This window comes from Neovison vison, chromosome 11 (genome assembly GCF_020171115.1).
Source record: "Neovison vison isolate M4711 chromosome 11, ASM_NN_V1, whole genome shotgun sequence".
Taxonomy (NCBI): domain Eukaryota; kingdom Metazoa; phylum Chordata; class Mammalia; order Carnivora; family Mustelidae; genus Neogale; species Neogale vison.
The window spans coordinates 6,015,895-6,028,118 of NC_058101.1; the positions used below are offsets into that span (position 1 = coordinate 6,015,895).

The following is a 12,224-nucleotide window of genomic DNA, read 5'->3' on the forward strand; positions in this document are numbered from 1 at the left end:
TGTACAGCATACCAATTACATCGCATTATAAGACTGTTTTTTAAAAAGTGTCTTTAGTGCATTTAATAATGACTTCATTAGACACTTTTCATGACCAGATCTAAGGAAGTAGAACATAATTCAACCTACCACGATGTAAAGAGCTAGACTGACTTCTGCTGCCACTAGCGTACTTTTGAATCATTTTTAAACATGTATCCAGGGAAAGGCAACTTACTTAATAGCTTCTAATTACATTTTATTGAATCTAACCTACAATTTTAAGAATTCCAAAAACCATCACTGGGCATTTACTATGTGCAAGAACGCGACCTCTACAGAAGTTACGCGGTCCTCAAAGAAAAAAAAAAAACGTGTAGTAACTGTGGCCGCGAGATGAGGCACGGCTGTGGGATCCAGAAGCGGCAGCGGGAGAGACTCGGCTCTCCGCGGGCAGCACGGAGGCTCACCACGGGACACCGTGTCGCAGACACACTTGAGACCTGCTGAAGCTTCCTTCAGTGGTTTCTCTCCCGACCACCCTGCCTGTGAGGTGAAGAACTCACACCTCAACGGCCAGTTCAGCCACGGACGAGGAAAGGGTAGGAGAAACAGGGAGCAGGGAAAGGCAGGAACCCATCACAGAACCGAAATGAGGCGGGTGGACGTATTTCTGCCAGCAATGCCAGAAACGAGCAGAGGTCTGCGTGCTCTAAGCCGCTTTGCGTGAGGTGGCGCTGGGCGGGCAGGCCCTTCCCGTGGGACCTGCCGTAGGACCCCACCTGCCCGAGTGCGAAGGAAACTGGAGCTCGGCTTGCCTCGCGTCCCCCTCTGACGGACGGGGACCCGGGGAGCAGGGTGGCTAAGGGCCCTGCCAGAGTGCCAGGCTGGGCCACACGGACGCATCAGATTCCCGGCCCCGGGTTCTAGCCACCCTACAGCACTGCCACCAAGGAAAGCTTTCGGGGGCGCCTGGGTGGCTCAGTGGGTTAAGCCGCTGCCTTCGGCTCAGGTCATGATCTCAGGGTCCTGGGATCGAGTCCCGCATCGGGCTCTCTGCTCAGCGGGGAGCCTGCTTCCTCCTCTCTCTCTGTCTGACTCTCCACCTACTTGTGATCTCTCTCTGTCAAATAAATAAATAAAATCTTAAAAAAAAAAAAAGAAAAAGAAAAAGAAAAGCTTTCGGGACGTTACGGGGAGCCGTTCCGCAGCCGAGGACTTACGCTCATTGTCGCGTTGATCTCTGCCACCGTCTCCTCATCCGTGGGGAACTGGTATATCTGGACCCCGTTGCTGACGAGCTCACTCATGATCTTACTCTTGAATTTGTGCAGCTCGTTCTTGGCGATGGTGTCGGCTTTTGCAATGATCGGAATGATGTTCACCTGAGAAACAAACACACCCACTTTGCCACGACTGCCATGGAAGAAAAATACGACAAATGAATGAAACATAATACACAACAAAAACTGTAAAGCTTCACTTAAAAAAAAAACAGAGACGAGGCGGAGAATCAGACTTTCTGCCCAGATGCAACACGACGAAGATAGGGGATAATCTCGGAGCTCCATCTGGGAACGCTTTTACTTCCTCCCATCCGGCACTGAGAGCGTACTTGTAATTTCCTCTTCTGTGCTACCTCGTGGTTTTTTTTTCCTTTTTTTACAGAGTAGAGGAAGTGTTACTCTATGACAAATAGCGGTAACAAAGACGCCTGTTCTTTGACTAACCAACCACTCCTTTTAGCCCTGTCCCAGCTACTTCCGGAGCTGGATTTTTTCATGCTCCTACAGTGGAACAGCCGAGCCTGTGTTAGAACAGCGGAGCAGCCCCCTCTCCCAGAGTAGCATCCTCTCTTTTCTTCTAATGACTGCTAGAGGTGAAGAACCAACATGTTCACCAAAACAAAACCAGTTTCAACTACTTTTAAATTTTTCAAAACCCCAGCAACGAATTCTTTTGAAACACCGGCTTCTAGCACGTTACTTCTTCATGCCAGAACGAGACCTAGCGCCAAAGACAAGGCTCACTTTCGGAGCAGGGGCTGCACAGACCAAGAACAAGGCAGAGTTTGCCAACCGTGGCAGGAAGCCCAGCGTTGAGAGCCAGGGACGCCCTCAAGCACAAACCCCGAACCCCAACGTCGGTCATTCTTCCAACCTTCCCCAGCACTGTCCATGCGGCACATTTTTTTAAATTCCTTTTTTAGGAGTACCTGTCTTCCACTCTGTGGTAGGTCCGGAGCTTTCAGTGAGACGCTCCTGACATCCAGTACCTGGGGTCATGCTCCCCGCCCAACTCGGGGGGAAGGGGGTCAGACTCGGTGAGAAAGTCTTCCCAGCAAGAGAATGAGGGGGTCTTTCCCAAGGGTTTCTTGGTCACATCTGCCTTCCTTTGCTTCTTCCTTTATTTCAAGAGCCAAATTAAAATCCCTGATCCACCCCCATGAGAAGACGTGTGGAGAGGAAAACCTACTCTTCCCCTATTCCCCACCCACTCCGACCCTCCTGCTCGGGCTCACCCAGCAAGTCACAGACTGCGGCAAACACTGGTGGCGGGCAAATGTGTGGGTCGGACGCAAGGACTTCCTCATCGTTCTCCCCGGCTGCCTCTGTACGTGCTTAGCACTCGGGGACCGTCACACGCACAAAATGGCAGAGTTTCACAGTTTCTTGATCAGGGTAGACAGAGGAATCAAGCAATTTAGATTTAAAACCATCCTCAGTGGCGGGGGCTTAAAAATCTTTTCTGAAATTATCACAGATTTGTGATTTATATAGTTAAGAGCCTGAACTTTTCACTCTGCTTCTATCAACAAACCTTTTTGCAAATACCATTTGCAGATGCTGCCCGGCAGGCCCAGCTCAGCTGCAGGCCTAGCGATAGCGATCTCGGAAAGCGTCCAACCTGCTTTCTGGGACTTTGGTTGGTTGGTTTGTTTCCAGCTGGGTTTGCTTTGCCTTATTTTCTCTCCCTTTTTAATTCCACTCTACTAAGCAGGACCCTGTTGCTAATATTCTCCTGGCTGTGGGCTTGGTCCACAGCCCTCCGACCCGCCTCCTTCTCTGCCCATTGCCCAGCCCTGTTGCCAGGACAGCACAGGGAGCCTGCCTCACGGCCCAGATCCCTCCACTGTCCGTGGCTAACTGCGGCGGAAAGAAACGCGACGGAGAAGGGCTTCTATCTGTTCTCAGGAGAACACGCCGGCGGCAGTGGTCCCTTTGTGCCACCAGACTATGGTCTCAGCAAAGCCGCATGTCTGCTCGTGCTGGAGGCCGAGGAGCCTGGCTCTGCGTCAGCCCCGGCCGGCGCTCTGGCATCGAGTTCAGACAGAGGCCCTGGGGACAGGCTGGTCTCCTGAGTGTTCTCCATCATGTTCCTCTGGAGAGAAAGCATCTTCCCAACAGTGTTTGTTTAGACAAAAAATAACACCCAACAAAACCCTCTGGAGCTGGTAAGACTCTCCATGGAACTCAAAAAGGAGGTTAGAAGAGAAAATGCCACAGCTTCTTTCTGTGGTCATTCCCACTGTCAAGTGTTCTTTGCTCTCAGAACGTCCTGTCCTCCATTTACTTCAAAATGAAAAATCAAAGTAATTGTAAAACAGACCACTAACTTATCAAACTTGTCAGTACTTTTCCTTCAAATGTTGTGAAAGGGAGAGGTTATTAATGTGGAAAGCTCAGGTGACAAACGGAAACTACTTTTTAAAAACACATGGCGGGGGGGTGCCTGGGTGGCTCAGTGGGTTAAGCCTCTGCGGTTCAGGTCATGATCCCAGAGTCCTGGGATGGAGCCCCACACTGGGCTCCCTGCTCCGTGTGGAGTCTGCTTCTCCCTCTCCCTCTGCTGCTGCTCTACCTGCTGTATGCTCTGTCAAATAAATACTTAAAATCTTTTAAAAATAAATAAAAAATAAAAACACAAGGGTGCAATTCAGTTTTAAATCTAAAGAGCTGGACTGTCCTTTTCACCTAAGTTTTTAAAAAAACAATTAACACCTTTTTTTTTTCCCCCACTCAAAACTTCCCAATTATTAAAGCCAAACTTTTAAAGATCTTTTAAAAAAAATTTAGAAAGTGACGTCTGGGTGGCTCAGTGGGTTAGGCATCTGCCTTTGGCTCAGGTCATGATCCCAGGGACCGAGTCCTGCATCGGGCTGGCTCCCTGCTCGGCAGGGAGACTGCTTCTCCCTCTCCCTCTACACCCCCTGTGCGGTGCTCACTCTCTAATAAATAAATAAAAATCTTTAAAAGAAAAAAGAAAAAGAGAAATTTAGAGCTTTTAAGAAAATAAACAAATTGTGACTTCATATTTCAATCTCCCTAAATTTAACCCTTCCTATGACCTTTTAGGTGCTTCCACTATATAACTCCCGGCCCTCATCAGAGCACCCACTGGTGCTAATTTAAGAACTAAAAATACCTGGTAAAGAGCACTATGGGTTTTATTTGTTTTGTTTTGAAGTTTTTGGAGGTTTTTTTTTTTTCCCCAATTTATTTATTTTCAGAAAAACAGTATTCATTATTTTTTCACCACACCCAGTGCTCCATGCAAGCTGTGCCCTCTATAATACCCACCACCTGGTACCCCAACCTCCCAGCCCCCCGCCCCTTCAAACCCCTCAGACTGTTTTTCAGAGTCCATAGTCTCTCATGGTTCACCTCCCCTTCCAATTTACCCAAATTCCCTTCTCCTCTCTAACGCCCCTTGTCCTCCATGCTATTGGTTATGCTCCACAAGTGAGTGAAACCATATGATAATTGACTCTCTCTGCTTGACTGATTTCACTCAGCATAATCTCTTCGAGTCCCGTCCATGTTTTTGGAGGTTTTGAAGCCTTTTTCTCACATCGCTAAACCCTATTGTTCTGTAAACCAGAAAAGACAATTACGGGTTGGAGGAAGTGGGGAGGGACAGACAGGCAGGAGCGCGGAGGAGTTTCAGGGCAGGAAAGGACTCTGTGCGCTCTAAGGCGGGTACAGCTCTTTCTGGAGGAGTCCAGGCCCCGTCCGCCAGCAGCAGGGAACCCTGGAGCCCACAGCTCTTCGGGGGCTGAGCGCCCACGTGCGCGCGGACGGTAACAAGGTGCCGGTCGGCGGGCGTGTGGGTGCGGGGCAGGGGTCGGGGGCATCTCCGGACCTTCCTCCAGCTCCGCGGGGAACCTCAACTGCTGCGGGAAACCGCCCCGCAAACAAACTGCACCCGAATGACATGCAAAGGGCCTCCCGGGAGACCCGGGCCTCCCGGCAGAGGGGATGGGAACCGGGCGGGATGCGAACCGCGAGCGGCCGGCGGCCGGGGCGTACCTTGCTGTCCAGCTTCTTCATGGTGACCAGGTCCAGGGACTTCAGCGAGTGGCCGGTGGGGGCGATGAAGTAGAGGCAGGCGTGGACCCTGGAGTCGTGGTAGCTGAACAGTGAGCGCCGGATCTTGAGCTCCTCCTGCAGGTACGCCTCGAACTGCGCGTCGATGTACTCCACGATGGGCCGGTAGCTGGCGGCGGGAGCGGCCTCGGCTCAGCTCGGCCGGTCGGGTCTCCAGCCCCCGCGGCCCCCCGCTGACGCCCACGCCCCGCGCGTCCCTGGGCGCCCCAGGCCGCCCACCCCGGCCCGGCTCTCCGGCTCCCCGCTCCGCTCTCCGGCCCTCCCGGCCCTCCCGACCCTCCCGGCCCGCCTGCGCCCCCGACCCCGCCCCCGACCCCAACACTTCTCCAGCGCTCTCCCCCCTAGCGCTCTCCCGGCTCGTCCGTCTGTCCTTCGGAGCAGAGACGACGACCGCGCGACCGTCACCCCCCACGGAAGACGCCGCTGAGAGCCGGCGACCTGCCCTCCCGCGGGGCCGAAACGCGGTCTCCAAGTCTGACAGCGAAGGGCTCGGACGGCCTCCGCCCACGGACCGACCCGGTGCGGACACGGAGAGGGGTTCGGGGTCCTTGTACTTCAGGCGGCGGCATCACCCGTGGAGCTCGCCCCGCGTCCGCCCCATTCCTCCGGTTGGGAGGGCCCCTCCCTGCCCTCACCTAGCCCCGGCCTCCTCCCCGGTTCCGTCTACACACCGATGGGCCCGGGGTCAGGAGCCTCAAGATCACTTCCAACTCCGACACGTCATGATCCGAAGGTAAACTCTGAACTCTGGCTTCTCACCAAGTCCTAATTCAAATCTGTTTTGAATGACTATGTATGATCCTATTAACTGGCCATAATCACGGATGGCACATTGGGAATATGCGTTCCAGACACCAGATTTCTCCAGGGGCTCAGCAGTACCTTCAGTAGGTCACTGGAAAAGCTGTAGCTTTCAGGTCCCCAGGGGACCCCTCAGAAATCAGCATTAGCCGCAAGGAGATGGGTCTACTAGGAACACAATGGGTTCATTCTCCCCAAACTTACCACCTTGCTGAAAAATAAAAACCCAGGCACCTGGGTAGCTCAGTTGGTTAAGCCACTGCCTTTCGCCTCAGGTCGTGATCCCGGGGTCCCAGGATCAAGTCCCACATTGGGATCCCAGCTCTGTGGGGACTCTGCTTCTCCCTCTGACCTTCCCTCTCATGCTCTCTCTCTCTCTCTCTCTCTCAAATAAATAAAAATAAAATCTTAAAAAAGAAAAGAAAGAAAGAAAGACCTTTCAACACTCGGCTCTCCTGACTCACATACTAAATTGAAGTCCGTGAAAGGGAACTAGAAATCTTGGATAATGTGGATGACAGCAGACACCTGAGAGAATGAACGAACGAACAAAACAAAGCACATTTACAACCAAAAACTGAAAGCACTCAGAAAAAGTTTTTTTGATATTTTTCCTCGGTGATTCATCACAGTTCGCTGATTCAATGTGAGCAGACAAAACCTCTAGTGGTTTAAAGAAAAAACAGAATATGCCTCCGTAATGATAAGGTTCTAAATATGACAACAGAAATCCCAATAAAATCTAATAGAAAGAATGAGCAAGTATAAGTTCCTTCTCTGTTTTCCACGTTAAAACACTGGCAGGTATAAAATAACAATATTATCATGTGAATTATCATAGGATAGTAGTGGTTAGAAGCACGGATTCAAGCCAAACCAATCCCAACTCCACAACCGAGTCTGTATGTGACTTGGAGCAAGTTACTAAACCCCTCCGTGTCTCGATTTCCTCAAAGGTAAATCAAGGGCAAAGAAGCATCTGTTATCAGAGAGCTACTGTTACAAATATGCTGGTGTGTGTAAAGCACTAGCACAGAAGAGTAAGATGTAATAAATAATATAATAAATATAATATAATAAAAAACAGTAACAAATAAGAGAAAAGCCAGCCTGACTTTTCAGAAAGAGAAGGGGGAAAAGGAGCCCTACCCGCACCCAGCACCCGGGGAACCCTTCTGCCGCTGGGCCGGTGCCCTGCAGGGAAGTGGACCAGCCACTCCACCGAGGTCCACCTGTGCCCGTCCATGGCCTGATGCTTCCGTCTCCGGACACTGAGTCATGCGTTTGGGGAACGGGGATCTTTCCCCAACGCCCTCTTAGGAAAGGAAAGGAAAGCAGCTCGAAAGCAATTGCTCCTTCCTGCCTCACGGGTTCCTGATTTTGAGCTTCTCAGCACCTCCCCCCAGCAGTGCTCCCAGAGTATGTTTCTGCTATTAATTTCCCTCTTGCCGCTGCTGTTGATTCTGATCCTCCAAGACTATGCGAGGCACATCATCTCCCCTCTTCCAGTGAGGGACGCTCTCTGCCCTGGAGTCTAAATAGCCCAAGAAACCTGTTCTCTTACATCCTGGGTTTCCTTCTGCCGTGCCCTCTCAGGGAGTTCCGGCTAATCTTCTAGTCTCCTCCTCTTCCCTTCACATGAGCTCCCTGAAAAATCCCATTTATTCCTGGGTTTTACTCACCATGTAAGTGCTGAGAATCCGTAAACCTCTGCTAGTAGCCCAGATCTCTCACTCGAGGGTCAGCCCATCCATCCAGCTGCTGAAGAGGTACCTCCATCCGCTCTTCTAACTAAACGTGTCCAAGACGGGACTCCTCCCCTTGGCCCCAAACCCACACTTCCCTGGATTCCTTCGCTTGGTGAATGGCACCCACACAGGGAGTCAAGCAAGAAATGTCACCAACTTTAACTTCTTACCGTTACAACAAATTACAAGAAATGTATTCCAGGAGAACTATTTATGAAAATCACTGTTCCCTGTGTTTAAGTCAGCCAGCACTTTCACACTCCCCTTCCCCATCCTTTAAACAAACCACCGGCCCCTCTCCTCCTACTCCTTCTCGCTTCTGATCTACATTCACCGTCACACAGATAAGGAAGTTTAACCCCAATTCTGCCTTTGGCTAGTCTCCATTCTTACAGAAGGGACACCAATTTATTTTCTGTTTGGCCAATTTCAACTTCTCTGGACTGTAGTCCTACCATGCAGAGGACAGTGGAGGAAGGCCAAGAGAATCCAGTTCTTACATTGTCACATCGTCTCCTTCTAAGGCATGGGGATAGTCCTTCTTACCCATAACTCATTTTTCCAATTCACCTCCAGCCACAAAATTCACAGTAAAATACAGAGGCTGACCCTGAAACTGATGGGAAAAAGTATTTTATACAATGTTTTCTACCCACCCAAGCTACCTACTGATCATTCTTGCGGAAGAACCAACACCATTGTTCAGGGGCCGACTCCCCATTTTACATGTGGGCAGACACCCACCATCTCGTTTCCTCTGCCTTGCTGTTAGTTAAAGTTAGTTTTCCCTAGCTCTCAACTACCTCCATCAGAAAGTGTGGTAAAAACAGAAATTAGAGACCAGAGGGTCCACTTCGCTACCATTTTATAACTCTGACACAAAGACGTGGAGTCTGCGGATTTCCATTGTTCGTGTCCCGCAGGGCTGACCACCATTGCAGTCAGGATACGCCCCTGACACTGTATCCTCCCATTTCCCAAATGTGGGGCACGGGAATCATTTCCAGCTCTACGACAAAACTTGGTTTACCTTCTTCTCTCGACCCCTTCCCTTGTCAACTGAAGAAGACAGACAGAAACACGAAGAGTTGATCCTGCTACTCAAACAACAGGAAACCTTACCAGATCTCTCTTCCTGTCTCCTTCTAGCCAGCTCTGTCCCAGGCAGACACTCATGCAGGAACGCTGACATGGCTGAAGCCTACATAAACACGCCGGGACATTCTCGAAGTCCCGCGAGAAGCTTTTCATGGCCGAAAAGCTTGCCTCATCCCCAAAGTAGTAAAAATAATCACGGGTTTAGAGAAACAACACATTGCTTCCCATATGGTTACATATCAATGCAAAAATGCATACCTCACTGCCAGGTTTGGTTTTTTTTTTAAGATTTTATTTATTTGACACAGGGAGAGAGAGGTCACAAGTAGGGAGAGAGGCAGGCAGAAAGAGGCAGAAGCAGGCTCACTGCTGAGCAGAGAGCCCGATGTGGGGCTCGATTCCAGGACCCTGAGATCATGACCTGAGCCGAAGGCAGAGGCTTAACCCACTGAGCCACCCAGGCGCCCCACTTCCAGTTCTTTTATGGAAGCAGACTGTCCGAAAAAAAAATTTTTTTTAAACAATATTCATTTGGGTTTAGAGTCAACAGTGTCAACAATGCCTTCTGGGGCACAGAGTTCCAAATGCCATTTAAAGAGGTTATGCAACAGCTGTCAAGAAATTTCAGAAGAAAAAAATATTTGGTATCTAGGTTAGGTTAATATCACACTTCCTCTCTTCTAAATCTCCTTGGAAACTTATTATTTGACCCAAATGAGTCAGTTCATTTCTTAAAGAGGCCTCCAGCTGCACATGTGAGAATCGGTATCACAGAAGCCACTCGCTGTCCGTGCTGGCCCGTGCAAACCAGCAGGCTGACGGCCAACCCCCACTCGGGGGGACGCAAGTCGTGCAGCCACCGAGGCCGTGACTCGAAGCGGGAAGAGCACACGGAGTCTGAGCAGAAAGATGCTGGAAGACTGTTCTCATTCCTGCCGGAAGGTCCGGTTACTGCCTTCCAGTCGGGGGGGGGGGGGGCCACAGCATGACATCCTCCAACCCCAGGGAGAAACCCGTGCGGGCGGGAGAGTCGGAGACACGGCTCGCTCGGAGCACACGGTGATGGCCCCACGACAGGGAAGCCCGACTCTCTCCCCGGCCCCAGAATGCACCTGTGCTCTTGTGGCTGTTGCCAAGGCCTCCCCTTCCTCTGCTTCACGTGGCGTTACAAACAGCCTTCAGGCGGGAACCTCTCCATCATTCCCTGGCACTGAGGCCATAAATTAAGAGCAGGAGCTCAGCTGCAGGGCCTGGGCTTACTGTCCCCCACCCGACACAACGTACAGACAGTTCATTCTGACCAGATGCAGGATGAAATCCTTCTCACTACATCTAACAATCACTGCTGTTCTTATAGGACAATGTTTATTGAAGAACATTTAAACTGCTCCATAGATAAAATGGAGCTCAGCCAGAGAATGAATTAAACAGTTCTTCCTAATTACTGTGGTGCTCATACATATTGAGATAAAGTATCTCTAGGCAATACACATTCTAGACTAAAATAGTTCAAGTTCCTCTTTACAAAACATACGCATATAATATACACAGTTCTAAGGAAAATTTTAAAAAGAAAGAAAGGAAAAATAAACCCTGGTACTAATAAAATTTCCAAGCCCTAAGTAAACGTATCTCTCTGATTTGGTGTTTTATTCCCTTAATGTTGTCTCTGCACAAAAATGTCTCTGGAAGCCCCCTTCTAAAATCATCTTTGGAACTGGGACAATTTTAACTTTCTCTAATTCTTCTGAAAATGAGCACCATATTTAAAATAGTCGTAAGACATCTGGTGTTAAGAATGATGAAGAGGGTGGATGATCTCGAGAAGTGTGAACAGGATCCGGGGACCGAGGCCGACGTATCGGTTGAGCAACAGTTTCAAGATTAATGGCTTCCCTCAGATAAAGGCGTACAGCAACTCACAGAGAAGAGCCAAACTTCCTCGGCTTTATAAATTGAGTATGTGCTTTATCAAACTAAAAACCAACTGTATTATTTTATAATTATACCTTCAAGTTTACGTGAGCGGGTTCCCACAAATGACTAGGTAAGACGCGCTTGCAGGTGGCGGCCCCTTTCTACGTACAAACTAGTGGAACACAATTCTTAGAAAATATTTTCTTTCTTAATCAGGTTAAACACGTCCTTTCTTTCATAAGTATACTTTACTGGATCTATGACTTCATTAGCTTAACAAACCCCACTGGAGAGAGAGGGCGAGTTTAACCCAGTCGACCTACATCCTCATGAGGCTGGCCTGAAACCACAGTCATTCAGACTCGACCGGGCAGCTCTGCACCCGCAGGCTGCCCACCCCTCCACAGGCCTCGAGGAAGCCCCACACACCTCACAGAAGGACGCACAGTGCCTCACACCAAGCACTCCCATCAACGGCAAGATCTAGTCCCACCTGAAAATCAAGATTTTTTTCAACAGATCTGCCATTAAAATGCTTTCTGCACTTTGAGGTTTTAGGAGCTGGTACCACTTTGACCAAGGACTTCAAAATGCAGGATGACCCCCTTATGACCACGCCCCGTCCCAGTGTCCGTCCTCAGGCCTCTGCCAAAGAGCAGGACTATACACGGTATCACACGTCCAGTGACGCGCCCTTAAAGTGAGACAAACTGCCACAGTCCCATCGCTGTCACTGGCAGAACCCAGGCTGCGACCCAGGTCTCCTAAATCCTGGGGCGTGGCTGCTCACAGAGGATATCTCACCAACTCTCAGCTTTCCCTGAAATCTGTAAGAATTTGGGGATTAAGTCAAATATCCCAGTCCGCCTCAGGGACTAAGAGAGCACGGCAGACGCTCATTCCACATTCCTCTCCTCTTGAACGCCTTCTTAGTCTGCAGAGTGGCCAAAAACAAAACCAAAAACCACATTTCCCAGAGTCTCACGGCCAGCGTTCTTGGTTTCTACAAGCAGAGGCAGCCACACGAGACCTGGACGCAGGGAGCGAGAAACCCACCACCGAGGCCACACGCAGGCCACACCTGTTCTCCTCGCGAGTGACGGTAAAGGCACTCGGTCATCCGAGACAGAACTGGTGGTTCTAGGGACCGTCCCGCCGCGCCACGGGTGCCAAATTATATGAGGTGACCGGTGGCAGCGGCGTCTGCCTATTGTCCTGTAGAACCACTGCGTGTTTCTCTAGACTGCTTTTCCTGCTGGGAAAGCCCCCAAATCTAGTTCCATGACCCTCCTGG

At 50.2% G+C, this 12,224-nt stretch overlaps 1 protein-coding gene across 7 annotated transcripts in view; it reads right to left on the minus strand.

Moving 5' to 3' along the window:
- SEPTIN11 (septin 11) overlaps positions 1–12,224 on the minus strand; it is an 87,422-nt gene that overhangs the window by 19,988 nt on the left and 55,210 nt on the right. For all 7 annotated transcript variants that reach the window (XM_044224628.1, XM_044224624.1, XM_044224622.1 and 4 more), the window contains exons 4-5: positions 5,289–5,475; positions 1,203–1,364 (exon numbers count right to left, since the gene is read on the minus strand). In XM_044224628.1, the coding sequence (XP_044080563.1) occupies positions 1,203–1,364; positions 5,289–5,475 (349 nt within the window). The remainder of the gene's footprint in view (positions 1–1,202; positions 1,365–5,288; positions 5,476–12,224) is intronic.